The sequence below is a fragment of the Mizuhopecten yessoensis genome, unplaced genomic scaffold (assembly GCF_002113885.1).
Source record: "Mizuhopecten yessoensis strain PY_sf001 unplaced genomic scaffold, ASM211388v2 scaffold9987, whole genome shotgun sequence".
In the NCBI taxonomy this organism is placed as follows: Eukaryota; Metazoa; Mollusca; class Bivalvia; order Pectinida; family Pectinidae; genus Mizuhopecten; species Mizuhopecten yessoensis.
Genome location: NW_018408322.1, coordinates 554,682 through 582,480, shown reverse-complemented (window position 1 = coordinate 582,480; position 27,799 = coordinate 554,682). Strand labels below are relative to the sequence as shown.

The following is a 27,799-nucleotide window of genomic DNA, read 5'->3' as shown; positions in this document are numbered from 1 at the left end:
CATTCCGAATTCAATATGGCGGTGTCTATATATCGTACCTCTTGTTTACACGTTCTCTGTAGAAAGGGTTTACGTTGCCACCACTTGTGGGAATGCCTGTAATGGCGCAGCAATCCGTGGTGACTTTTATCTTTCTATTTGTTATATAGTATCCTATTACAGATATGAATTTCGGAAAGATGAATAAACTGTCGCGACCAAGTTCCAGAATGACGACCGTTTCACAGAACAGCTTTGAAAGGTTTGTGATGGCGTCAAATTTTCTCATGACAGATGACACGGTTGGGTACTTTCATTGTCTCGAATATGTTTTGTTGATGTGTGTGTGTGTGATTTTTTTTATGTAACCTAATGTGTCGGTGCTGGATGAATTCGCCATTATCAGTTTGAGCACAAAGGCTCATGAATATGATATGGGTACTAGTAATAATTCTGCATTTGGGTAACAGTTAGCCATTTGAGTAACAATTTAATTACTGATATGGGGAATAATATGAAATGAAAACACATGCAGTTTTTTGAAACATTATGAACAGAAAAAAAAGAGCGTCGTTCTTTTAATGACAATGATACAATGAGATGCAATTGTGTGCAAAAAAATGTTAATTCAGTCATTCTTGTGTAAATGACAAATGGTATCACCTCCATTACTTATAGTGTGTTGTTGAGTACGTAGCTATACAATAACACAGAAACCATCATGCTCACCTGTCACATTTGCTCTGGTTGATCCCATTGACAACAACACACTGAAGTCAATGGAGAACAAAATCAGTGATACGGTTTGTCATTTTTAGCAAAAGTTACAGTAGACATCAGAATTGATAACTTTTTGTGTACAAATGTACTTAGTTGTGTTATTTATTGGATTAAGTTGGAGGAATAACCCCTTTTTTTTCTCCAAGTGTTTATAAGAACTTCGTGTGTTTTTATTTCACTTTCTTCCCCATTTCAGTAATGTATTTTTTTACTCAAATGGGTGACTGTTCCCCAAATGCAGGATTATTACCCATATGAGCCGTTGTGCCAAACCTGATTATGCAAGTAGGGAACATCTCTACTGTAGTTCAGAATTCAGTAACTTGAGAGGACGTAGTGGAACTCTAATGCATCCTCTCAAGTCGTAGCTTAAAAATCCTCTCAAGTCAGAAAAAAATGTATACAGAAGTGTACAGGCCAGTCATAAACACTATACGTCTCGTTCGCATTCACAAGTCAAGAAACGAAGATATTTCATTTCGCTATGACTACATGATTGAAGATTTTGAATGATTGCTTATCATTTTTTCAGTGACAATGTCTTCGGTGACTTTGATGATGACAACAAAAACAATAAGAGGTAAACCAAATCATTAAGGTTTTAATGCATTTTCTAACATTTATATAAAAAGCCTTCCATTTCACCAATTAGATCTAATTGGCAAAAAAGAGGTGACTAGAATTTACAGAGCTGTCAGTGTACCCAAGCACTTGTAATTTAATCTCTCCAATAATCCATAGAGCATTTTCCAATATGTGTGTTTACAAATGTAAAGTGGTCTTTTGGCTTTCAGTTGACTCAAATTTCAAGACTATGTTTGCTGATTAAATGGTAAAATTATCACTCAAATATAGGCAACCATGTGTTCTATAAAACTCATAGTATAATTTTTGGCGTCTTTTATATTGAATACTATATATATAACAGCACTAGCGTTGCACATTTATCACTTAGAGGTATCATAAATGAAGCAAGCCATGAGAGGCCGTAAATGTAAAAACTATAGTTTGTTTTAATAAAATACCATTGCTTTAATGTGTAACAAAAAAATGGAAATAAATTTTTCATGAAAGATTATGTTGAAAATTACTTTCATTCGTAGAAATAAGTTCATGCGCAGAATATTACGACATGGCTGTACTATTTTCGAATCTCACAGCCATTATAGTTTTCCCCTTAGGAAATATTTATTTCGTATACTGGACTAAGTTTAACTGTTCCCATTATTTATCTCTGCTAAATGCTCTGCATTTAAGGTAATTGCAACATATGGTTAACCCTTGTAAGTATAATGTAATTGTATAATTGGAATGCTATGCTAGGTGCCTTCGGCTTGGTATTTCAGTGAGGTAGCACTACAAAATTGGCACCATGCAAATCTGCGCTATATACAGGCTCCAGCATACTTAACATGCATAGAGGCATACATTACACACATGGGGCATATCCGTTAAATGCCACTAGCTGTTAAAAGGACGTTAAACAAAATGAAACAAATTTCAGTCCAAGTTTTTGAGTGGTCTTTCAAACTGGTCCATGTTTTAAAAAAGGTTGCATTGGAAACTGAGTTGAATATTTTTGACCTTCAGATATATTTCAGGTAGTTTGAATTGATTGATGGTAAAGTAAGAGATATATTTATGTAATCAATAATAATACATCTACAGTTCACATTTTCTTCTCAGAAATTTTCTGTCGGAATGTTTCTGAAAGGTACTCACTACCCGGTACTCCATAATAACGCTACCAACTGGCAAAAAACGACAAGCCCTTGATTGATTGATGATTTTATGATATGTTTCTTTCAAACTTTGTTTATATGTATCACTCTACAACTGAATTGCATATCCTGTAACTTACACAACTTGACATCCTTTAGAGTTAATCGCAACATGAGCGAGAAGAAGAGGCGTGACCAGTTCAATGTGCTGGTCAACGAGTTGTGCTCTATGGTTTCTACGACCAACAAGAAAATGGACAAATCCACGGTCCTGAAGTCCACCATTGCTTACCTAAAAAATTACCAAGGTATGTAGCCTATCATCATATGGTGTTTACAGTTACGAAGATGTTAAACCCAACCGTGCAAAATGGCTATATAAAAAATATGTAGATGTATGTAAATGTTTCTGAAATTACACCTAGAAAACCATATTCATTGTACTTGTAGTTCACAGATGGGAAAGAAACCCCTGATATTTACATTATTTGTGATTGGTGTGATGAATAATTCCCACAAAAGTTTGCAATATTTTCTCAACTGAAAGGGCACAAAAGGTAATTATAACTTCTGGTATTAAAATGTATAGGGCACAAAATAGCTTCTATTACTATTACTGTCATTGAAAAGTTTCTGTTATGACTTAGGATGGCTGTAATCTGTTGCTGTAACATACTGTAAAGGCGGTCACTTGCTGTAGCATGTTGTAATGACTGATGTAGATGTATTATGCTGTGATGACAGTATCACATTTCGTAATCCTACAGAGACAGAGGAGCAGGCACAGGCAAACGAGATCAAGGAGGACTGGAAGCCATCATTTCTGTCCAATAATGAGTTTACACATCTGATGTTGGAGGTGAGATAATATTAGTTTTTCATTCCTTATGTCATCTTCGATCCTCAATGATTTTCTCTCACTTTTGATCTCTGCACATCTGGAATATGTCATATCAAAATCGAAGGCAGGCGGCTAGGTATTTGATTGGTCTTGGGTAAAAAAAACTCTGACCAATCCCGAGGCCAATATACCTGTGCTTTGAAGATTACAGAGGAATGACAACCAACTTCAGAGCCTGTCAATTATACCGTTATGCAACCAAGAGATTCTTTTGATGTACATCAAATGATCAAACTAGTCTTCTTGTCTCATCCACAAGGTGGTGCACACTGAGCCTTCGTTTTTGCCATGACATAATCCAGGGGTGCAGAGAGTGAAAGTGAGTTTAACCCCTGGACTATCAAGGATGTTCTTATGTGGACATTTAAAGTAACCTTTATGTACATTAAAACCTGTCTTTACTAACAACTGCAACAGTGTTACTGGATCATTTGGTCAGATACAACAGTGCATCAGTAGTGTTTTCTCTCTCCCCTCCCCAAAACCTTTTTTTGGAAACTTCCATATACCGTAAAAACCCATGTAATTTGTGCACCTATGTAATTTGCGCAGGTACTTTTTGAGGCTGAAAATCTGGAAAAAAGCTTCTACTTGAATATTTTGCGCACCCCAAAAAAATGGGGAAAAAACGATGTTCCGAAAATCGATCTCTAAATTGTAATTTTTTTAAATATATTTCTTATGATTTTTTGTCATTGACGTAAAACGATATTATAAACCAAGAAGAAACTACGTAAAATGTGTATTTTGTTGTTTGTTTTCTTTTGATTATCTGATTACACATAACACACAAGTGTGCGCATATCGGCATGTTCATCAATTAATTTTAGCTACATTTTACAAAAAACGTTTACTTGCTTACAAAAACATACCAATTAATTAGTGTTATTGTGTTGTAACAGCTGGTGCATATCTCCTGGTGAAAGACATAATTAGATACCTTTTTTAAAATTACCATAATTACGATAAGTGAGAAGGGCTCATCATGGCGGCTTGGGTAGCGTCACTTCAAACCAGGTCATGTCACAGTTCAGCGATATTTTTTGGCCACACAATTTTTACCTACTGTAAAACTATTAAAATCGGTCATCTGTGGTCATGACTGCTGGTTTGGCGACATTAACAGGTAAGTTAACCGGAGGGCATAACTTCAAAAACATCGTTTGGTCCCGGACAATAGGCCAGGTAGGATCGCATGCTGCAGCGTAAATTAGAGAAACTTCTCAACACTACAGTCAATACAAATTACAATGCAGTAATTAGCTAACACTATATCTGTGATTACCCGTTAACAATAGCTCTGCTAATTGAAATGATTTGCAGTCGCGGTCGACAGACCATGTTTTTTTTTTTTTCATTCGCCAACACGTGGTGTGAATTACGAAGCCCTACTGCATTGTCTTAATAACTACAGACTGATTGGACCGATTAGGGATAATAAAAGAATATGTTTATACTAGAAGCATGGATAATCAATACATCCTCTTCAAATCTACTCCAAGGGGAAAAAAATCAAAGCAGACTATTTTTACGATGCTTCATTTAACAAATATTGAAATAATTCACGAAGTTATTATCAATCACGTGTTTACGTAGTGTTAGACGCGAGATCAACATGAAAGTGAGTCGGGGGAAAAAACCCATGCTGTTCGCACAGGGGATTTGAAAAAAAGATAACAGAACTTACATGGAACGGAGCTTAAATTGAACAACTACATTTTCGTAATAGTATGGGGAAAACGCACCGAGATGTCGAAACGAAATTGATCAGCGATTTTCTGGCATAGACAGGAATTTGGCTAAACTTTCTTTGCTAACAGTTACCTATTTAATAATACTTTTCACATAAACTCGGGTATCAACACAGCATATATCAATTGTATAATTTATTGATGTTTGACATAAATAAATGTGTTGATCGTCGTTTGTCTTTGAGTTCCGTGTACCAAGGGAGATTATCTCTTGTCCAAGATGACGGTCTGCCAGAATCATCGATCTTTGACGAAAAAAAATTGAAATTGCTTATACGCACCCCCCACTTTGTGTATTAAATTTCTGGAAAAAAAGTGCGCAAATTACATGGGTTTTTACGGTATATGTACTAAGTAGCAGTTACAATATACACTGGTGTTAGTTGAGCAGCTAAAATCCAAATATTTCGTCTTTGGAGCCATATTTAAGCTCTGACAGATATTGCAGATATTGGTTAAGTCAAATTTTCACTATAAATATATATTAACACAAGTTTGTTGTATATTTTGAAGTTCTTGGTGTTGTTAATGTATCACTTAGATTTTAAGATAACCATATATATTGCAGGCATTGGACAGCTGTTTGCTTGTGTTCACACAACAAGGGAGTATCTTGTATGTGTCAGAAAGTATAACTTCCCTCCTAGGCCACTTACCTGTAAGTACATAGAGGATCTTACATGAGTGTCATATTGAATTTATTTATTAAAACAAAGGGGGGGGGGGGGGAGGGCTTAGTTATTTGTTAAAACAAAGTTTCGTTATTCATTTTCATTTCAAGGTCAAAAGGGTCATTTGTATTAAAATTATGAAACAACTTCTTTTTAAAAACATAGCCATAAGGCTGGAAGTAACAGTATTTAGGCTGTTGCTTGGATGAAGGGCTATCAACTTTGTTCAGATTAATGAACTGAACCTTACTGAAGATACTGAAGAAAATGGTTTTGAAGATAAAACATTTTGTTTCCCTTCCTTTTTGCAGAATGATCTGGTCAACAAATATGTATACAGCTATATACACGAGAATGAGAAACAGAATCTATACAACAAGTTGTTCCACTTCAGCATGCTCTCCCCAGAGGAGATGGAGAACGGTGGGTTCATCTTCAAACTCTCTGTCTATGGGTTGGGTTCATCTTCAAACTCTCTGTCTATGGGTTGGGTTCATCTTCAAACTCTGTCTATGGGATGGGTTCATCTTCAAACTCTGTCTATGGGTCGGGTTCATCTTCAAACTTTCTGTCTATGGGTTGGGTTCATCTTCAAACTCTCTGTCTATGGGTTGGGTTCATCTTCAAACTCTCTGTCTATGGGGTGGGTTCATCTTCAAACTATCTGTCTATGGGTTGGGTTCATCTTCAAACTCTCTGTCTATGAGGTGGGTTCATCTTCAAACTCTTTGTCTATGAGGTTGGTTCATCTTCAAACAATCTGTCTACTGAAAATAGAAATGATGAGCAACAACGCCACTGAATCCGGTACAAAATGAATGTTTGATTTACATTCACTTCAGCACTTTGGATGTAAATCAAACATTACATTTTGTACCGGATTCATTGGTGTTGTTGCTCATCATTTCTATTTTCATTTGCTCTGCTTTCCCTGATGAGCACTGTTGAATACCATTAAGGTATCCACCCCAGGATCCCTACCGCCACTATGGAACTGACTTCCTTGCAGGGATGCTGGGTCTCCACCCCCCTGTTGTTTCTGTCTACTGGTTTGAAATTTTAATTAATTTATATATATTCTGGTACTGGGCACAAAATAACGTATACTATTTTGCAATGTTAAAGTTTTGTCCTTTTCGCCTGAAGTCGTTAATATAGGGAAATTTATCATCTGGTAAAATGTATAGGATGACTTTATTTTACATTTGAACATGTATTTAACTTTTCTGTCAAATAATGTGTTGTGTTTACAGAGAAGAACCAACTGAATTTTAGCTGCCATTTTCAAAGAGGTAGCTTAACAGCAAAAGAAACTGATGTTTATGAGTCTGTCACTTTTACTGGATTCCAGCACTGGAATGGTAAATAGTAGTTAATTGAAGCATAATGTTTTCCTTAAAGCTATTGTATTTTAATTTTGACTTTGCTTGATATGCATATTATATGGACCTGTAGATAATTGTTTTTTAGAAGGTCTAATTTCGATTGAGACAATTTTCGAAGTGTCACTTCAAAAGTGAAATGCCATCTTTCTTCTGATGCAATATATGTAAAATGTGTTTCAATGTACCTAATGTCATGTTGCCCTTCTTCACCAGTTGTTGGCATGTAAACAGTAGGTAAATATTTTTACAGAAACTGGTCTTGACAGTAAATAAGATAGATAAATCTTACATAAGTTAATCATAATTTACTCATTACATTTTCTTTTTTTCATTAATTTTGGATGGGGCCTTTTTATCTCATTTTGGAAAGACAATGTACCATTCGGGAAGGAAATGTTCAGGGGTAAATTGCAAATTTTGGGAAAAAGGCATAAATATGAAATAGTTTCATTTGGGAATTGGGTCCATTATCGGCCAAAAAATGTCCCCAGAAAAAACACTGCATGATTGACAGTAGGTCTATGAGATATAGATGTTTAATAGGCGTTCTCAAGTTTTCATAGACTAGACCTGATGCCAGAACAGTTTACATGTAAATTTAGAGCTTGAGTTTGAAATGAAGGAAATGAAGTGCATGTGAAGAAAAGGAACATTCAGAACACTTTTCCTGTCACTGATAAACTTATTGAATCATACACTTATTAGAAAATAACTTCATAGACAATTTGGTCTATGAACTGATTGATTCACATAGACCTACATTGTTTTCATGGTGATTGTCTATGGGTCTATCGCTAAGCACAAACACTGATCAAAATAAAGAAGTTTAAAATTAAAAAAATGCATATTTGTTTTTTTGTAGTGGTCACCGACGACGACGACGACTCCCAGTCTAGAGCGCCGACTCCTACCAATTGTTTTTGTTGCACAGTACGACTGAAGAGCTCCCAATTCATAAGGGAGATGGCGGTTATTGATGAATCTCAGTCCGAATTTACGTCTCGTCACAGTCTGGAATGGAAGTTTTTATTTCTCGATCATAGGTGAGACTGATTAAATCTATGAACTGCTGCATTTATAAGCCCATTGAAATATTACGTTTTATGGCATTACATTATCTGTCTTCAATTTATTTAATAAAAATACACCTGGCACTGCTGACAATTCATCCCTCATCGACACCACTTCTAATTAGGGGAGAAGTTTTATGCATTTTGTCTATAGTTATGCAATTCTTTTACATTAACATTTGTCCTAGTAGCAAATAACATTTTACAATAAGAGGTTTAAGTTAATGTAGAAGATTCCCCTTTAGGATTTCCAACACGAGACTGGGAAATAATACTTGTAGGGAAAATTAAGAGCAAAGAAGGTTCAAGATCATCTTTTGTAGATCTGATGATGATTCTTTGATGGTGGGTGCCAAGATCCTTCTAGGATCTCTTGTTGGTTAATATAAAAAAAATCATGTTTCCTTGAAACACTGTTTTTCCCTCTATACAATCTATGTAATGTAATATAAATTAATGTCCCTTGGTTTTTGAGAGATTTCCCCTTGGTGTCACTCCAATTTGACAATCATCCCAAAAAGACCCCAGAAAAATTGAAAAGAACCCCTGGTTTATGTCCCGGGGTTTTGGTATGACACCTCAAAGTGTTATGCATTAGAACAGCATCACAGCCAATTGTTATTCCAAAATCAATGTCATAAATGGAAGTCAAGGTACATGAATTTATTGATCATAATTTCTTTAGTATATGAGACATTTAATCAAAACCAGGTGTTGGATTGTATGAAGTTCAAAGTTCAAATCATGTTACTGTTGTCATAACTTCTTGCTGCAAAAGAATTTTTTGTCTTACTTTATTTACTAAAATATGTGATGAATAATCTTTTTTTATACTCCTCCTTCAACAAAGTCGTTACAAAGTATTCACTTTATCCATGTGTGTGTGTGTCTGTGCTGACTGTGGTTTCAGGAGCATATTTCAGAAGCTGGAGAAGGGGTATCCGTGATGCCCACACTTTGAATTAATCCAGTTTTCTTATTTAACTTTGAGGTAAGATTGCAAAAACACGACTGACTGTATATGGTATTTTTTCTTTTCAGGGCATCCCCAATCATTGGTTATCTCCCTTTTGAGGTACTCGGCACCTCAGGGTTTGATTACTATCATCCAGACGACCTTGAACCTTTAGTAAAATGTCATGAACAGTGTAAGTAGAATTAAAGACCTGTACATATTAAAATATTTGTCAACAGTAATTTATAACGCCACTAGATATTTTTTAAATCTGCACGCCTTATAGGCAGGTCTGCTGACTGGTTAACATGCGAGCGTTTTAAGCAGACTACCAGGATCCAATCCCGAAACTTGTTTAAGAATCGATTTTCATAGAAAGAATTTCGCTCCTGCTTAAACAAAGTTCTGCAATAAAACATGTAGCACGTTGGGTGGTCTGTGAAAAAAGTTCCAATGAAAGCATAAATATAACACTAATATGCTCTAGCACACATGTGGAGGTATTTAGCCAGGTGCCAAAGGACTACAAGGAAGGCAGCTCCTTGGAAATACCTAAATGATGTTGATTCTGTTGAATACTCAAATGATATTCAGGCCTCCAAACTCTAGATGGACACTAGTCAATTAAGCAACCTGGTTACAGGCGATAGACCGAGACCAGTTCTGCTGTAAATGAAAAAAGTTTTATAAAATGGTGTAGATCAGATTAATATTTGGCCTGTAATACTCATTTGCTATTTGCAAACTGTTGCAGTAACACAGATAAATAAGGGTATTCTGTGTTTCTATTGGTTTGTCTTCCTTAGACATTTAAATGTAGAAATGTTTCTGTTGGTTTGTCTTCCTTAGACATTTAAATGTAGAAATGTTTCTGTTGCAGTGATGCAGATTGGGAAGGGGATGTCCTGTTTCTATCGGTTTCTCACCAAAGGACAACAGTGGATTTGGCTGAAATCACGCTACTACATCACCTATCACCAATGGAACTCCAAACCCGAGTTTATCGTCTGTACGAATACGGTTGTTAGGTAATTAACGACACGGCTGTACCGTACTTGTCCTGCAATAAGCCAATGCCTGGTAATAAGCCCACCCATATCATATGCAGTTCAGATGAAATGCCAACAAGTGTTATTTCATTGTGCTATAATATGCACACCTCATTCTTGAACTGATCTTATAGTAGGATAAATACAGTATTTTAAAGTTTCCAAACCAAAGGCGACAGAGAAATCAGTGTTTATAATCTATCGCAGCATGTAGTATACATGTTGGATCAGTCGCAAACATTCCATATCATTTCACCAATGATAACCTATTGGCATACTGTATCCAGGGGAATGTTTTCGCTCAGTCAAATTTCACCCTTCGACAGAATAACTCCTATTCACCCAGTGTTAATTTTCGACCTTCACATTTAACTGCTATGCATATTTTGTTGCTTACTAATGTTCGCTGTTTTGATAAATTTGCCCTTATCATGGCAGGCGAAAATGTAAGCTGCAGCAAAATGTTCCCGGTATACAGTATACATATTGTCCACAGCTATTCTTCCTCTTACAAATCTGTGTTTGTTGTGTCTGTTTAAAGCTTGATATTGTGTTTATCTATTATTAGATAGCTTTGTGGTGATATTGATTTAAAGTTCTAAGAAATACAGATATTATCATACTTGCTATTAAAGTCGCTTTATTCTGGAAAGAAACTTATGAATTTTCACTTTCTTTACATTTTAAACCAAAAGCATTCCCTACTGGCTAAGTTTTAATCAGTGAAACAAAGTCACTTATTTTTTTTATAAATATGATAATTGATATATCATTGTAAGTATTTTTTTGACATCATTAGATTTTGTTATGTGGTTTCTTCATCTGAAAACATTTGAAATAATGGATACTGTGATGTTTACATAACTTTGACTAGTTCACTAATGTTTACATGTTTATTAACTAAGGCTATACTGGTGTTTATATCATTTTGACAAGTTGGCTGATAATCATATGTCTATTAACTAGCTATGCCGATGTTCGTGCCCATGTGAGAAAAGAAAATGGTGAGGAAGGTCAAAATGCTCCAGAGAACAGGAAAAGGACACAGAGTCCATCAATGTCATCTGTGACCTCGGTACTTTCCAGCCACTCGGGTACGTACTTTCAGTAGGGCCCTGCATCAGAGAATCGGGTGCCCTTTAGTTACCACAGTTTCTGTCTGTCTGTCTACTTTCCTTTCAGGAGATTATCTTAGAATCCTATTTTGCAGGGTCGCATTCGCATATCCCGGTTGAAATGGTACAGGTGGCGCAAACTTATTCTTCTATAAACGAACACACTTGCACTGAACTGTAGGCAGAGCAAAGAAAGGCACAGTTTCGGAGAAGAAATAACAATATACAAAATGTATCAAAAATAATATGTCCTTCTTTCACGTATCCACTAAATTATGTAACATATCTTAAAATCTGCAACTGGATTGTCATTGTTTTATAAAGAAATGCAACCTAGCAATAGTGAGCATTTAAGTTTTGGTCGGGCACATCTGGACCCCTCAATCTGCATGTGCTCATTATTCCTGAGGTCAGCCTCGGTTCAGATCTGTGCCTGTCGTTTTCTTTCAGGTTCAACCGTTTCAGCTGGTTGAACTGGATACACCAAAGGGGCCCGGAAGTCAGAAATTTCTGAACCTTCATAATGTGTGACATTGTAATATGAAGATGTGCTTAAGTTTTTAACAAGTTGCTAAGGTTAAGGTCAAGATCCCTGTTACTATAAATAGAACATATCTTAAGCAAGCTCAAAGTCAAATGTTGGCGCTTCCTCAAAAATGATAGTTGGAAGAGATAGTCACTGGGGAGGGAACATCTTAAAACCAGAAAATAATACCTTTTAATTTGTTTAATCTCAATTAATATTTAAAGCTTTTTAACTTGCACTGTCAGCTTTGAGAAGAAAAGAATACAAAACCTAGACAAGTGGTACATGTGTTCTGCTGCTAAACTGTTGAGAAGGGAAAGGGAAATAAAAACAAACCAAATACATTATTTTCCAGGTAAGACATCTGACAAAGACAATCTGGACAACGCACCACACTCAACAAGTATCAAAGATCCCACAGGATCTGTAACGCCACAGCTACAGCAGTTGCTTCAACAACGTATCAACCAGCAAAAGGCACTTGAACAGCAGCAACAGTTGTCTACACAGATTCAACTGCTTCCCCAGCCTAGCTTGGTGACTGGTCTCCTAGCTGGCAAGGTCACCACCTTCACCAACCTTCCATCTGGCTTGGGGGTAAATGCTCCTCATTGTTGTCATGGTTATTCATTCAAACAATCTTTAGATACAGATATGAATGCAAATAAACATTCATGATTATTCATCAAACCAATCTCATGTTGAAGCTCAGATGTTCTGCTCTGGCTCATTTCCTATTCAAGTCAGAAATGACGTAATATTATAAATGGTCTTTGCCTAAACCTTATTGCAATTACAGTTTAATATGAGAGTTTTCTTGTTGATCCCATCATAATAGATTGGCAAGTTACAAATAGAAAGATGGTTTGAGCATATGGCTTGGGTTTTATCATGATGAAAATTTCATAAATGCATGTACCTTCAACTGATATCATTAAAGTGTAGACATATTAATAGACACAGTTTGTATACGACCGTCAAATTTGACGGTAGTATTATGGTTTGGCGATGTCCGTCCGTCCGGCGTAAACTTTCTTTGTCCGGCAATCTCCTCCTTTTTTTTGACCGATCTCTTTGAAACTTGGTATACATGATAATCATGATATGAAGTTGTGTCTCCCTTAAAAGAATTTTGATTCGACGATATTTGCAAAATTTATTGCCTTTTGTTCATTTCAGTATTTGATTTTTTGTCTGAAGATTTTCTCCTACATTTTTTATAGCATATAAGCTAACCACTCTTAGAATGATGCAGATCCTATTTCAATGTAAGAAAGTATATAACGCTATATGGCATTCAAAGGGCGTATTTTGTTCCGCCCCGCAGTACTCTTGTTGTTATTGATGTTTGTTCCGGTGCCTAATGTATCAAACAAGATTTCTTTCGACTTTGTCTGGTTAAGAGACTACATTTTCCGTAGTCTGGTAATGTCGTCACATATTTTGAATTACAGCTCACTCAACAAGTAAAGACACAGTCTGTGCCGTCCCCCCATTGTAACCTGCCTGTGATGACTGTCATCCCCACAAAACAGCCTTCACCGGTACGTATCCTCTTAACAAATAACACATTGCTCCTAACATACAAAACAGCCTTCCCCGGTACGTATTCCCTTAACAAGTAATACATTGCTCCTGCCCCTACAAAACAGCCTTCACTGGTACGTATCCTCTTAACAAATAACACATTGCTCCTGACCCTACAAAACACCCTTCACCGGTACGTATCCTCTTAACAAATATCTCATTGCTCCTGACCCTACAAAACAGCCTTCACCGGGACGTATTCCCTTAACAAGTAATACATTGCTCCTGCCCCTACAAAACAGCCTTCACCGGTACGTATTCCCTTAACAAGTAATACATTGCTCCTGACCCTACAAAACAGCCTTCACCCGTACGTATCCTCTTAACAAATAACACATTGCTCCTAACATACAAAACAGCCTTCCCCGGTACGTATTCCCTTAACAAGTAATACATTGCTCCTGCCCCTACAAAACAGCCTTCACCGGTACGTATCCTCTTAACAAATAACACATTGCTCCTAACATACAAAACAGCCTTCACCGGTACGTATTCCCTTAACAAGTAATACATTGCTCCTGCCCCTACAAAACAGCCTTCACCGGTACGTATTCCCTTAACAAGTAATACATTGCTCCTGACCCTACAAAACAGCCTTCACTGGTATGTATCCTCTTAACAAATAACACATTGCTCCTAACATACAAAACAGCCTTCACCGGTACGTATTCCCTTAACAAGTAATACATTGCTCCTGACCCTACAAAACAGCCTTCACTGGTACGTATCCTCTTAACAAATAACACATTGCTCCTGACCCTACAAAACAGCCTTCACCGGTACGTATCCTCTTAACAAATAACACATTGCTCCTGACCCTACAAAACAGCCTTCACCGGTACGTATCCTCTTAACAAATAACACATTGCTCCTGACCCTACAAAACAGCCTTCACCGGTACGTATCCTCTTAACAAATAACACATTGCTCCTGACCCTACAAAACAGCCTTCACCGGTACGTATCCTCTTAACAAATAACACATTGCTCCTGACCCTACAAAACAGCCTTCACCGGTACGTATCCTCTTAACAAATAACACATTGCTCCTGACCCTACAAAACAGCCTTCACCGGTACGTATCCTCTTAACAAATAACACATTGCTCCTGACCCTACAAAACAGCCTTCACCGGTACGTATCCTCTTAACAAATAACACATTGCTCCTGACCCTACAAAACAGCCTTCACCGGTACGTATCCTCTTAACAAATAACACATTGCTCCTGACCCTACAAAACAGCCTTCACCGGTACGTATCCTCTTAACAAATAACACATTGCTCCTGACCCTACAAAACAGCCTTCACCGGTACGTATCCTCTTAACAAATAACACATTGCTCCTGACCCTACAAAACAGCCTTCACCGGTACGTATCCTCTTAACAAATAACACATTGCTCCTGACCCTACAAAACAGCCTTCACCGGTACGTATCCTCTTAACAAATAACACATTGCTCCTGACCCTACAAAACAGCCTTCACCGGTACGTATCCTCTTAACAAATAACACATTGCTCCTGACCCTACAAAACAGCCTTCACCGGTACGTATCCTCTTAACAAATAACACATTGCTCCTGACCCTACAAAACAGCCTTCACCGGTACGTATCCTCTTAACAAATAACACATTGCTCCTGACCCTACAAAACAGCCTTCACCGGTACGTATCCTCTTAACAAATAACACATTGCTCCTGACCCTACAAAACAGCCTTCACCGGTACGTATCCTCTTAACAAATAACACATTGCTCCTGACCCTACAAAACAGCCTTCACCGGTACGTATCCTCTTAACAAATAACACATTGCTCCTGACCCTACAAAACAGCCTTCACCGGTACGTATCCTCTTAACAAATAACACATTGCTCCTGACCCTACAAAACAGCCTTCACCGGTACGTATCCTCTTAACAAATAACACATTGCTCCTGACCCTACAAAACAGCCTTCACCGGTACGTATCCTCTTAACAAATAACACATTGCTCCTGACCCTACAAAACAGCCTTCACCGGTACGTATCCTCTTAACAAATAACACATTGCTCCTGACCCTACAAAACAGCCTTCACCGGTACGTATCCTCTTAACAAATAACACATTGCTCCTGACCCTACAAAACAGCCTTCACCGGTACGTATCCTCTTAACAAATAACACATTGCTCCTGACCCTACAAAACAGCCTTCACCGGTACGTATCCTCTTAACAAATAACACATTGCTCCTGACCCTACAAAACAGCCTTCACCGGTACGTATCCTCTTAACAAATAACACATTGCTCCTGACCCTACAAAACAGCCTTCACCGGTACGTATCCTCTTAACAAATAACACATTGCTCCTGACCCTACAAAACAGCCTTCACCGGTACGTATCCTCTTAACAAATAACACATTGCTCCTGACCCTACAAAACAGCCTTCACCGGTACGTATCCTCTTAACAAATAACACATTGCTCCTGACCCTACAAAACAGCCTTCACCGGTACGTATCCTCTTAACAAATAACACATTGCTCCTGACCCTACAAAACAGCCTTCACCGGTACGTATCCTCTTAACAAATAACACATTGCTCCTGACCCTACAAAACAGCCTTCACCGGTACGTATCCTCTTAACAAATAACACATTGCTCCTGACCCTACAAAACAGCCTTCACCGGTACGTATCCTCTTAACAAATAACACATTGCTCCTGACCCTACAAAACAGCCTTCACCGGTACGTATCCTCTTAACAAATAACACATTGCTCCTGACCCTACAAAACAGCCTTCACCGGTACGTATCCTCTTAACAAATAACACATTGCTCCTGACCCTACAAAACAGCCTTCACCGGTACGTATCCTCTTAACAAATAACACATTGCTCCTGACCCTACAAAACAGCCTTCACCGGTACGTATCCTCTTAACAAATAACACATTGCTCCTGACCCTACAAAACAGCCTTCACCGGTACGTATCCTCTTAACAAATAACACATTGCTCCTGACCCTACAAAACAGCCTTCACCGGTACGTATCCTCTTAACAAATAACACATTGCTCCTGACCCTACAAAACAGCCTTCACCGGTACGTATCCTCTTAACAAATAACACATTGCTCCTGACCCTACAAAACAGCCTTCACCGGTACGTATCCTCTTAACAAATAACACATTGCTCCTGACCCTACAAAACAGCCTTCACCGGTACGTATCCTCTTAACAAGTAATACATTGCTCCTGACCCTACAAAACAGCCTTCACCGGTACGTATCCTCTTAACAAATAACACATTGCTCCTGACCCTACAAAACAGCCTTCACCGGTATGTATCCTCTTAACAAATAATACATTGCTCCTGACCCTACAAAACAGCCTTCACCGGTACGTATCCTCTTAACAAATAACACATTGCTCCTCACCCTACAAAACACCCTTCAGCCTCCCCTGATATAAATCCTCTTCAAAAGGTAGCGATCATCCCTCTGACCCCACAAAACAAGTTATCACTCAGCCCTCTAACCCCACAAAATAAGTTATTGTTCAGCCCTCTTACCCCCACAAAACAAGATATCGCCCAGCCCTCAGATCCGTCAAAAAAAGTTGTCATTCAGCCCCCAGACAGCGGCTGACCCCAACAAAAATCACTCCAGCCTATAACCCTACAAAACAAGTTATCACTCGGCCCTCTGACCTCCACAAAACAATTTATCACTCTGCCCTCTTACCCCCACAAAACAAGGTATCACCCAGCCTTCTGACCCCACAGAACTAGTTAGGGCCCCGTATCGGAGATACAGGTGCCCTATATAGTAATCACTCTGTCTGTCTGTCTGTCTGTCTGTCCGTCCACAAATTTTGTTCCTGGCTGATAACTTTGGTATTTATTGACCGATGTACATGAAAATTGGTCAAGATGTTCAGTTCACAAAAATACACATTGAGGTAAAAAGTCAAGGTCAAAGGTCAAGGTCATTAGGTTCAAAGGTCAAGGTCAAATTTTACATATTTTCACTGATGAACATTTTGCCATGACATTATGAAGCAAGGTTGATCAGAATTAAACAAGAAGTAAACTAACCAAAGGTCAAGGTCATCGTGTCAGGGGTCAAGGTCATTTTTTTTAGCTTTTCACTGGTGAACATTTCGCTATGACATTATGGAGCAAAGTTGTTCGGAATTTCACAAAGAGACACACTGAGGTAAAAGTCGATGTCAAAGGTCAAGGTCATTAGATTCAAAGGTCAAGGTCAAATTTTGTATCTTTTCACTGATGAACATTTTGTTATGACATGATGAAGCAAAGTTGATCAAAATTAAACAATGAGTCAACTGACCAAAGGTCAAGGTCATTGAGTCAAAGGTCAATGTTAAATTTTGTATCTTTTCACTGGTGAACATTTCGCTATGACACTTTGATGCAATGTAGCTCAGAATTAAACAAGTAGTCAATTGACCAAAGGTCAAGGTCACTGGGTCAAAGGTGAAGGTTAAATTTTCTACCTTTTCCCTGCTGAACGTTTTGTTATGACTTTATGAAACAATGTTGTTCAGAACTTAACACAGAGTGAACTGACCTTAGGTCCAGGTTACGGGGTCCAAAGGGTCAAGGTCAAGTTTTTGTATTTTTCACTGATGAACATTTTGTTATGATATTAAGAAGCAAAATTGGTCGGAATTAAAGAATAAGTCAACTGACCAAAGAGCAGGGTCACTGGGTCAATGGTCAAGCTCATTTGGGTACAAAGGTCAAAGACAAAGTGGATCTCTGACTTTGACCCTGGCTGTTGATTGAGGAGGTATATAAGGTGAAATAAAACAAATCAAAGCTAACAAATGAGTATTGCACCAGTATTTACATTTCTGTTAGCCAAGCAAATATGGAGGTGGAAGGAAACAAGACTCACATCATAGTACATGTAAAATGTATATTTTGCTTCCTTGCGATTCTTTTTGAAGTCCAAATATCAAACGTCAAGCTCAGCTATATGGGCAGATTGCTTCTTGATGATTATGGGGGATATATTGCCACAAGACTGGGCCCTTACTGACCTGTCAGTGTTCTAGTTATCACTCAGCCCTCTGACCCCACAGAACAAGTTATCACTCAGCCCTCTGATCCCACAGAACATGTTATCACTCAGCCCTCTGACCCCACAGAACAAGATATCACTCATGTCTCTGACCCCCAAAGAACAGCCTTCAGGAGTAAGTATCATCTTCACAAGATATTGTGTACAATAAAATGTCCTTGTCTGCTTTGTCTGTCAAATACACTTACTAGTTTTTTTGTCTGATGAACTAAAAATCTTAAAATGTCTTTTTTGTTTGATGATATTCATCTATCTGTCTTCTAAAATGAACTTTTCTTGCTCACATTAATATTTTCTGATGGAGTCTTTTTGTTTGTCAGGTAAACTTTATCAGTCTGTTTTGTCTGATGAACTTCTCTGATCTGTTTTGTGCGACAAACTAAGTTCTTTTGTGACAAAATGTTTAAGGTAAGTGTGATGACCTTACAAGCCAGTTTTATATGTCAGAAGAACTTTACCATCTTTGTCAGATGAACTTAACATGTTTATTTTGTGTGATAAACGTCACTTGTACATTTGGTTGTTTCAGGCTATCCAGGCTCAGCAGGTACAAATGACACCTGTCCAGCGTCAACTCCACAGTCAACTGCTACAGAAACACAAGCTCCTGCAGCAGGCTATCTTGAAGCAGCAGGAAGAGCTACAGCTTATTAACCAGCAGCTGTCCCTATTCCCGCATACGGTGCTGCCGGTTTTCCCTGTCACAGCCTCCATCGCATCGGTCACCGCAATGCCAGGTATACTTAAACTACTGACCATAAACTTATTGCGATAAACAGAATATGATTCATCAGTTTGATATGAATAATAAGGACTCAGTTAGTTTGTTTTGAACACAAACAGGAATTAAAAACTTATTTTGCGAGCTTTCGAAAACGTCTGTTTCCTTTATCAAGCAAAGAGTGTAAATGACCGGTGTCTCAATTCTAAACCGCTGAAAACAACTCTGACACTAAGCCCCAGTGGGCCGAATCAAGTCAAGTCAGCTGTCAAAAATCATACAGACAATTCACCCAATAGCACTAATACTGCAGGCAGTCAGGGGGACGGTTAACATGTTTACCTATTCAGCCCCTGATTGGATGTTTAGGTCAAGGTCATTGTTTGTGAAAATAGACTGTTGGGTAACAATCCTTATGTCGGACTCCTAAAGTCAAATATGTTTGTCAATGTGATTTATAGATATACAATAGGGATTAAACAAGTTTTAAGGTCAAAATAAAGGGTACCTGTTAGTAAAAATAGGGCTTTACGTTAAGACACATGACGGGGACCTTGCTGACCTGTCAGTGTTCTAGTTTTAAATAGTATGTAATATTTAAAGAAGATTTTTGTTATTTAATGGTACACAGATTTGTTTAAATATATTTTTGACTGCATCTTCTATAAATAACAAGTGAGCAATACAGGTCCATTGTACCTTTTGTTTTTAATAAGTACACCATCAGTAATGTTAAGATAAAAGATGACTTATTGTTGGTAATGTTGGATTTGTACAGGCATTTTGATGACAAGCGTACCGGCCCAGTCCACTCAGGCACCACTCACCTTCCAGCCAGCCCTGCACACCCCTGTACAGTCGGCCCTGGACCAACAACAGTACATTCCGTTGCAGTTCCTTCAGCAGGACAACGAGATACACTTTTCCAATGGCACATCTAGTACTGGTTTCTCACTCACATGACCCTGCTACACTCCATAGACTTGTTGCGGTCACAAAATAAGTTTTGACTACTTATATCACTGGGCCAAGTTTTAAGAGGCTTACTGTGTCTCTTGTATGGTGTAACTTGGGGCTTGCAAGTCAGCTACAGTTTCCCTCACGGACAACGGTAAAGACACTGGTTTCAAAAAAATGGCATAGTTATTGAATCGTGTTTCACTCCAGTGACCTATGGATGTCTGCCCTCTGTGTGAAAAACACTGGGGGTGCTGACTGTAAGGTTATGAGTGTGACAGTTCCAAAGTGGTTGAGAGGAGAGAAACTTACCTTCACCTGTTAAACCAGTTCATAGAATGGTTGGACCAGGCGGAAGACTGTCAACTGCCAGCACATCGTTATAACAGTGTGATTGGTCTCGTGTTGTAACACTAACTTGTGTAAGTGCTGGAGATCAGTCAAAGTGACGACACACTGGTTGACATTGACATCGCACCAGGTACAGCATCTTATCAAAGTCGGTTGTGAGATGAACGTTAATGTTGTCTTTGCTACCTGGTTGATAAAGTTCTCATCTCACGGATAAGAACAGCGTATGCAGCAGGGATATCGATGTCACAATATATTTGAAAACCGGTATATCACAATACATAGGCATATTGTATTGTATTGCAATTCAGATAAGAAATATCACTGTATCGCAATTTTTGTGTTGTAAATTCGCCAATTCCGACACATTCTAACAGATATGCCAATAATCATAAACAGTGTTATTGGTAGTAGTTGAAATCAGGTGAAATTTCATTATCAATGGTTGATATTATAAGAAAAAAGGAAATAGTTTAATATCCATATGATGTAAGATACGGTTCGATAAAATTCTGGCGACAATTTCTTTTTAGAAAAAACAATATATCGGGATAGGTATCGCAATACACATTCCTTCTGTATTGCAATATACTAGCGTGATTCACTGCAGTCATATTGTGACATCCCTAATATGCATTGGTCACTTTGTTGAGTCAAGTACGTAGAAGAATGAGTGCGATAGGACTGTCATCGAAAGTCGGATGGAATATTCCAGTCTGTTCATAGGATGAACGTGACAGTTTCCTACTGCAATCAATACGTTTAAAACATGCATTTTAGTTTTTCTACTGCAATCAACACATTTAAAACATGCATTTCAGTTTTTCTACTGCAATCAATACGTTTAAAACATGCATTTTGACCTAGCCTCAACTACTGTTTAACATGAATGTCCCCTCAATGAAGTGTTTATGAAGTGTTTATGTGTGTATGCTTAGTGTATACATGGGATGGCCTACAACCTATTAGCTGGCCAGGTGTACATGTGTGTATGTCTAGTCATATAGTGTATGTGAGGGCTGGCCAACTATACACATGTGTAAATGTCTGGTGTAGGTGAGGTTCCTGGCTTTGCATTTATGTATGTATGTGAGGTACTCTGGTGTACTTGTATTTATGTGTAATGTATGTTAGTACGTCACTTGGGCGTTCTGGTGTAAATGTAGGTATATCTAATGTATGTAAGTACGTCACTTCGGTGTACCGGTGTAAATGTAAGTATATCTAATGTATGTAAGTACGTCACTTCAGCGTACCAGTGTAAATGTAGGTATATCTAGTGTATGTAAGTATGTCACTTGGGCATACCAGTATAAATGTAAGTATATCTAATGTATGTAAGTACGTCACTTCGGCGTACCAGTGTAAATGTAGGTATATCTAATGTATGTAAGTTCATCACGTGGACGTACCGGTGTAAATGTTAGTATATCTAATGTATGTTAGTACGTCACTTGGGAGTACTGGTGTAAATGTAAGTATATCTAATGTATGTAAGTACGTCACTTCGGCGTACCAGTGTAAATGTAGATATATCTTATGTATGTCGGTACGTCACTTGGGCATACCAGTGTAAATGTAGGTATATCTAATGTATGTAAGTACATCACGTGGACGTACCAGTGTAAATGTAAGTATATCTTATGTATGTCGGTACGTCACTTCGGCGTACCAGTGTAAATGTAGGTATATCTAATATCTAATGTATGTAAGTACATCAAGTGGACGTACCAGTGTAAATGTAAGTATACCTTATGTATGTCGGTACGTCACTTGGGCATTCCAGTGTAAATGTAGGTATATCTAATGTATGTAAGTATGTCACTTGGGCGTACCAGTATAAATGTAGGTATATCTAATGTATGTAAGTATGTCACTTGGGCATACCAGTATAAATGTAAGTATATCTAATGTATGTAAGTACGTCACTTCGGCGTACCAGTATAAATGTAGGTATATCTAATGTATGTAAGTATGTCACTTGGGCGTACCAGTATAAATGTAGGTATATCTAATGTATGAAAGTACGTCACTTAGGCGTACCGGTGTAAATGTAAGTATATCTAATGTATGTAAGTACGTCACTTCGGCGTACAGGTGTAAATGTAAGTATATCTAATGTAAGTAAGTACGTCACTTCGGCGTACCAGTGTAAATGTAGGTATATCTAATGTATGTAAGTATGTCACTTCGGTGTACAGGTGTAAATGTTAGTATATCTAATGTATGTAAGTATGTCACTTCGGTGTACATGTGTAAATGTTAGTATATCTAATGTATGTAAGTATGTCACTTCGGCGTACCGGTGTAAATGTAGGTATATCTAATGTATGAAAGGATGTCACTTCGACGTACCGGTGTAAATGTTAGTATATCTAATGTATGTAAGTACGTCACTTCGGTGTACAGGTGAAAATGTAGGTATATCTAAGGTATGTAAGTATGTCACTTGGACGTACCAGTGTAAATGTAGGTATACATAAATGTATCTAATGTATGTAAGTATGTCACTTCGGCATACCGGTGTAAATGTAGGTATATCTAATGGATGTAAGTACGTCACTTCAGCGTACCGGTGTAAATGTAGGTATATCTAATGTATGTAAGTATGTCACTTGGGCATACCAGTATAAATGTAGGTTTATCTAATGTATGAAAGTATGTCACTGCGGCGTACCGGTGTAAATGTAAGTATATCTAATATATGTAAGTACGTCACTTCGGCGTACCAGTGTAAATGTAGGTATATCTAATGTATGTAAGTATGTCACTTCGGCGTACCAGTATAAATGTAGGTATATCTAATGTATGTAAGTACGTCACTTCGGCGTACCAGTCTAAATATAGGTATATCTAATGTATGTAAGTATGTCACTTCGGCGTACCAGTATAAATGTAAGTATATCTAATGTATGAAAGTACGTCACTTCGGCATAACGGTGTAAATGTAAGTATATCTTATGTAAGTAAGTACGTCACTTCGGCGTACAGGTGTAAATGTAAGTATATCTAATGTATGTAAGTACGTCACTTCGGTGTACAGGTGTAGATGTAAGTATATCTAATGTAAGTAGGTACGTCACTTCGGCGTACCAGTGTAAATGTAGGTATATCTAATGTATGTAAGTACGTCACTTCGGTGTACAGGTGTAAATGTTAGTATATCTAATTTATGTAAGTATGTCACTTTCGGCGTACTGGTGTAAATGTAGGTATATCTAATGTATGAAAGTATGTCACTTCGGTGTACCGGTGTAAATGTTAGTATATCTAATGTATGTAAGTACGTCACTACGGCGTACCTATGTGTATGCCTTGTGAGGGCTGGCCAACTGAATACTAATGTGTGTATATATATATATATATATGATAAATGAGTCGAACTTAAAATGTTACCTGGTGCAACATTTCATAATTCTGATTAAACATATATATATATGTGCTATTATGTGAAGTCAAGGGATATTGTAATAATTACAATCATTTGTTGATATATAATTATGTTATTACTAAATTATTTATTTCAATTATAAGGATAAAAATATTATCTCATTGCTAACACCAACGAGACTGTTATTTCATTGTTAATATCATATTACGAACATATGTGCTGTATGTTTTTATTAAGTAGTTGATAGAAAATGTCCTTTTAAGGTAAAAAGGGTACCAACAAGATGTATCATTACCACTGTCGCTATTGTGAATTTTTGTCTATTAATCCTTTTCAAAAGAAGTATTCCATACAAAATCACATGTTGCCATGCATTTTACTGAATTATTCAAAATGAGTGTCAATTTAAATGTATTGGCCTCAAAACCTTGAAAGTTTTACAAGGGGAAGTAACTGTAAGTCAGTAAACCTTTGAATGGAACTCTTCTCCAGGATTATAACTGATTCAGTAGTACCCTTTACCTTAACAATTCAGTTTTTAAGAATTAACTAGAAAGAAAAGGAGTTCCAAGTTCTTGCTGTGCATTTTATATTAAAATACACGGAATTTGTGATTCTGGACCTGGCAAATGAACTTCAAATATTGCTCTGCTGCATTTGTAAATTCGTAAATTCTTAGAAGTTTCTAATGGACTTCCTGCATATATTTGCTCCATTCCAAATGATATTAATATATTTTTCTTCAAATTTGGTATGGTAAAGAAAAAAAAATATGTACAAAATTTTAACAAAATTTATAATTTTTTCTTCTAGCAAAACACTGTTTCATTTCCTAATAATGTAGGCTTTCTAACACTTACAAAAACACTACATTATTCCGAAAAGATTTCAAATGGCCTATTTTACTCTCTATCCATTGTCATTAGGGTTGTCTACAAGGTGCTCATGATGGCTCTTGTCATTCTCGGCTACAAACTACAAAGTTCATTCAAATCTATGACAGGTTGATACAAGACTATTACCTCTGTTTACTTAAGGTTATCCGTCATCAACATTCAAAGGGTACTCTCTCTTTTACATTCTGTGCATTGCTGGAATTTGTCATGAAGAAATTATAGGCTCTGTATGTGCTATCTTGGGGATGATACAAGTAGACAAGATTGATCCTTTGATGTACATTAAAAGAATCGCAGAGCAATGTAATGGTAGGATTTACAAGCCTGGAAGTCAGATTTTGCTCCTTTGTCATCTGTAATCAAGGGATACGTATTGCCTGGAGAAAGGGTGTTTATTTTTCCACCTGAAATCAATCTAATAACAAACCATGTGCCTGTGATTGTATCATGATAAATATTCCAGGAGTACAGAGAATGAAAGAGAACATAGTCCCTGGAATTTTGAGGATGAAAGTTATCCTAAATAATAATATTAATGTTTGGCTGTAATTATATATTTACAAATATTTTGTACATGTGTGTTTTGTACATATGCATGTGTGTTTTGCATGTATGTGTGCATAGATATTTTGTGATGTACTTTCTATGTACAATGCATGTGTATATCTATGTAAAAGTGTTGTGCGTACATGAATTTATGTAATGTGTGTGTGTGTATGTTGGAGAGTTACGTTTATTTAATTAATTAACAATGATTAGAGGCAGAACTGGTTAATAGCTGCAGATATTTAGCAGAACCGTAATTCTGCCTCTTTTCATTTGGAAGGAATGAGTGAGTGAGGGGTTTTATATCAGAAAAACATTTTTTGGGCATTTCACATCGGCATTCAGAAACTAATTTATTTTGGACATTTATAACTAAGAGTTAGATTAATTATAAATGACAAATTAAGCTTGTTACATTTACATCAAAAATTGTGATTCCAGATTTTTTTTGTAATTAACTGAATATTGTAAATTAATGAAGTCTGCTCTGAATATAATCAAAATTCAGAAGGAAAAAGTCCTGGAGTATTTAATTATTCAAAATAACCAATACCTCTACATTTAAATGTAGAAGTATTTGCCGTTTCTGAAGTCAGGCTAACTTGTAAAGTTTAGTGAAGGCCCTTAAGAACTCTGCTAATGTTTACCAACAAGAAAACAAGAGAATGCTAAGGTAAGCTCCGTCTCATAATGCGAAAACTGAGCACAGCCCTTATTGTAATTAATGAATATATTAGCCAATCAAATTGACATATCAGTTTTATAAATTGTTATTGATTGATGTTAAAAACTAATTTCCTATGTGTTAATTAATCAAACAAGAGGATTCTCTGAAAGTTTGTTATTGAAATATCAGTGTCTGACTGTTACTTATTATCAAAAAGTGATATTGAATTTCGGATGAATTTTTATCAAATCATTTCTATTTAAGGGTTAATATCTATTCTTGTTAATTCAATATTATATTTATTTTAATAGTCCAGTTGGAATTGAATTTACATGGTTGTATATTTGAAAGATATGATATTACGGATGAAAAATTCTAGTCCTGGATCTACAAGCTCTTGACTGTGTTGTGTCTCCATATGATTTTTTTTTAAATTTGTGAACTTTAGATTTGTATTCTCCATGAGGAAGATAAGGCCAATTAAAATGCTTAGATTTTCCTCATTTAAAGAAGAGTGAAATGTATCCAGTCAAAATTACATTTGCTGTGTTGCAAAGACAATCATGTACCTTAAGTAATCAAAACAGAGCATGTAAGGTACATACATATCTAGAAAATGTATGCTCCATACAGGTAAGTTAGAATAGATTTGGTACCTACAGGTAAGCTGGAATCAGTTTGGTCCATGCATGTAAGCTAGAACCAGTTTGGTCCATACATGTAAGCTAGAATCAGTTTGGTCCATACATGTAAGCTAGAATCAGTTTGGTCCATACAGGTATTAAGCTGGCATTTTTATGGTCCATACAGGTAAGCTAGGATATATCTGGTCCATACAGGTAAGTTTAAATAGGTATGGTCCAAACAGGTAAACTAGAATATCTATGATCCGTACTGATTCACCATTGGGGCAAGTGCAATTCATTGTTGGTTAAAAAGAAAGTGTGTGGTTCATGGTGTAATAAATCACAATAAATGTATATCTGTTTGTGTGAATTTGGGAGAAAAATAAACTGAATAAAAAATATGTTGTGAGTATTTATTCGGACAAATGAGGAACATGTAGCTGTTGTTTCTTTCACAAAATTAAATTCTCGAAATTAAGTGTGGAGGAATAATGAAAATGACTAATTGAAAAAAAACATCATATATGAATAGTAGATCATATAATGTAATAAAAAAATAAAGTGAATTGAAAAATTGCTGAAAGATATTAGTGTTATTATTAATATAAGACTGATTGTAAAAGGCTCGACAGTAAAACGCAATAAGAAATGAAGTCTGTAGCAGACGACATCAAACATTTAAGTAAATTCTATTCATAGTAGCAATGACATAATTTTGGACTGCAGAATGTTGAAACATGAACTTGTACAAGATGTCATATTTGTGAACAAGTGTGTAAAGTTTTATAATAACAAACAGATAAGAAATGAAGTCTGTAGAACGGTGATGCCGTTGGGGCACGACAATGTATATTCATTATTATACCCTTGACGACTCGTCGTGTTATAGCTAGTATAATGATTGTCATTTTTTTATATTTAAATATTTAGTGCTGTTATAAAAATCTATACATGTTAAAAACATAAACCACATTCTCGTAACAGTGATTTTAACGTGTTTCTAACTCATCAATAACTCTATAGGTTTTATGAAATGGCACATCATCTAAGGTTCATAGTGATGGGCAATC

General features: G+C 36.8%; 1 protein-coding gene across 6 annotated transcripts; it reads left to right on the top strand.

The window, feature by feature from the left end:
- On the top strand, positions 1–27,290 carry LOC110459218 (circadian locomoter output cycles protein kaput-like). Of its 6 annotated transcripts, none has more exons than XM_021511371.1 (17): positions 1–241; positions 1,292–1,339; positions 2,640–2,788; positions 3,248–3,339; positions 5,701–5,790; positions 6,115–6,226; positions 7,057–7,164; positions 8,051–8,231; positions 9,300–9,406; positions 10,094–10,241; positions 11,229–11,356; positions 12,259–12,500; positions 13,358–13,447; positions 19,104–19,311; positions 20,074–22,289; positions 22,401–23,012; positions 23,595–27,290. In XM_021511371.1, exons 1-15 carry the CDS (start codon positions 165–167, stop codon positions 20,256–20,258), a joined length of 1,965 nt encoding a protein of 654 aa, XP_021367046.1. In that variant the 5' UTR covers positions 1–164; the 3' UTR covers positions 20,259–22,289; positions 22,401–23,012; positions 23,595–27,290. The 6 variants fall into 6 exon arrangements, with proteins under 6 accessions (XP_021367046.1, XP_021367048.1, XP_021367045.1 ...); XM_021511373.1 differs by having other exon boundaries at positions 22,401–26,881; positions 26,914–27,290; XM_021511370.1 differs by having other exon boundaries at positions 20,074–21,977; positions 22,401–27,290.
- Positions 27,291–27,799: the final 509 nt, after the last annotated feature.

Bases quoted from the DNA above. Each gene is read 5' to 3' on its own strand.
- LOC110459218 (XM_021511370.1), top strand. From the start codon at position 165: ATGAATTTCGGAAAGATGAATAAACTGTCGCGACCAAGTTCCAGAATG. The intron at 7,165-8,050 runs GTAAATAGTAGT...GTTTTTTTGTAG, and splicing joins TGGATTCCAGCACTGGAATG to TGGTCACCGACGACGACGAC. The intron at 13,448-19,103 runs GTACGTATCCTC...TGGTTGTTTCAG, and splicing joins CCACAAAACAGCCTTCACCG to GCTATCCAGGCTCAGCAGGT.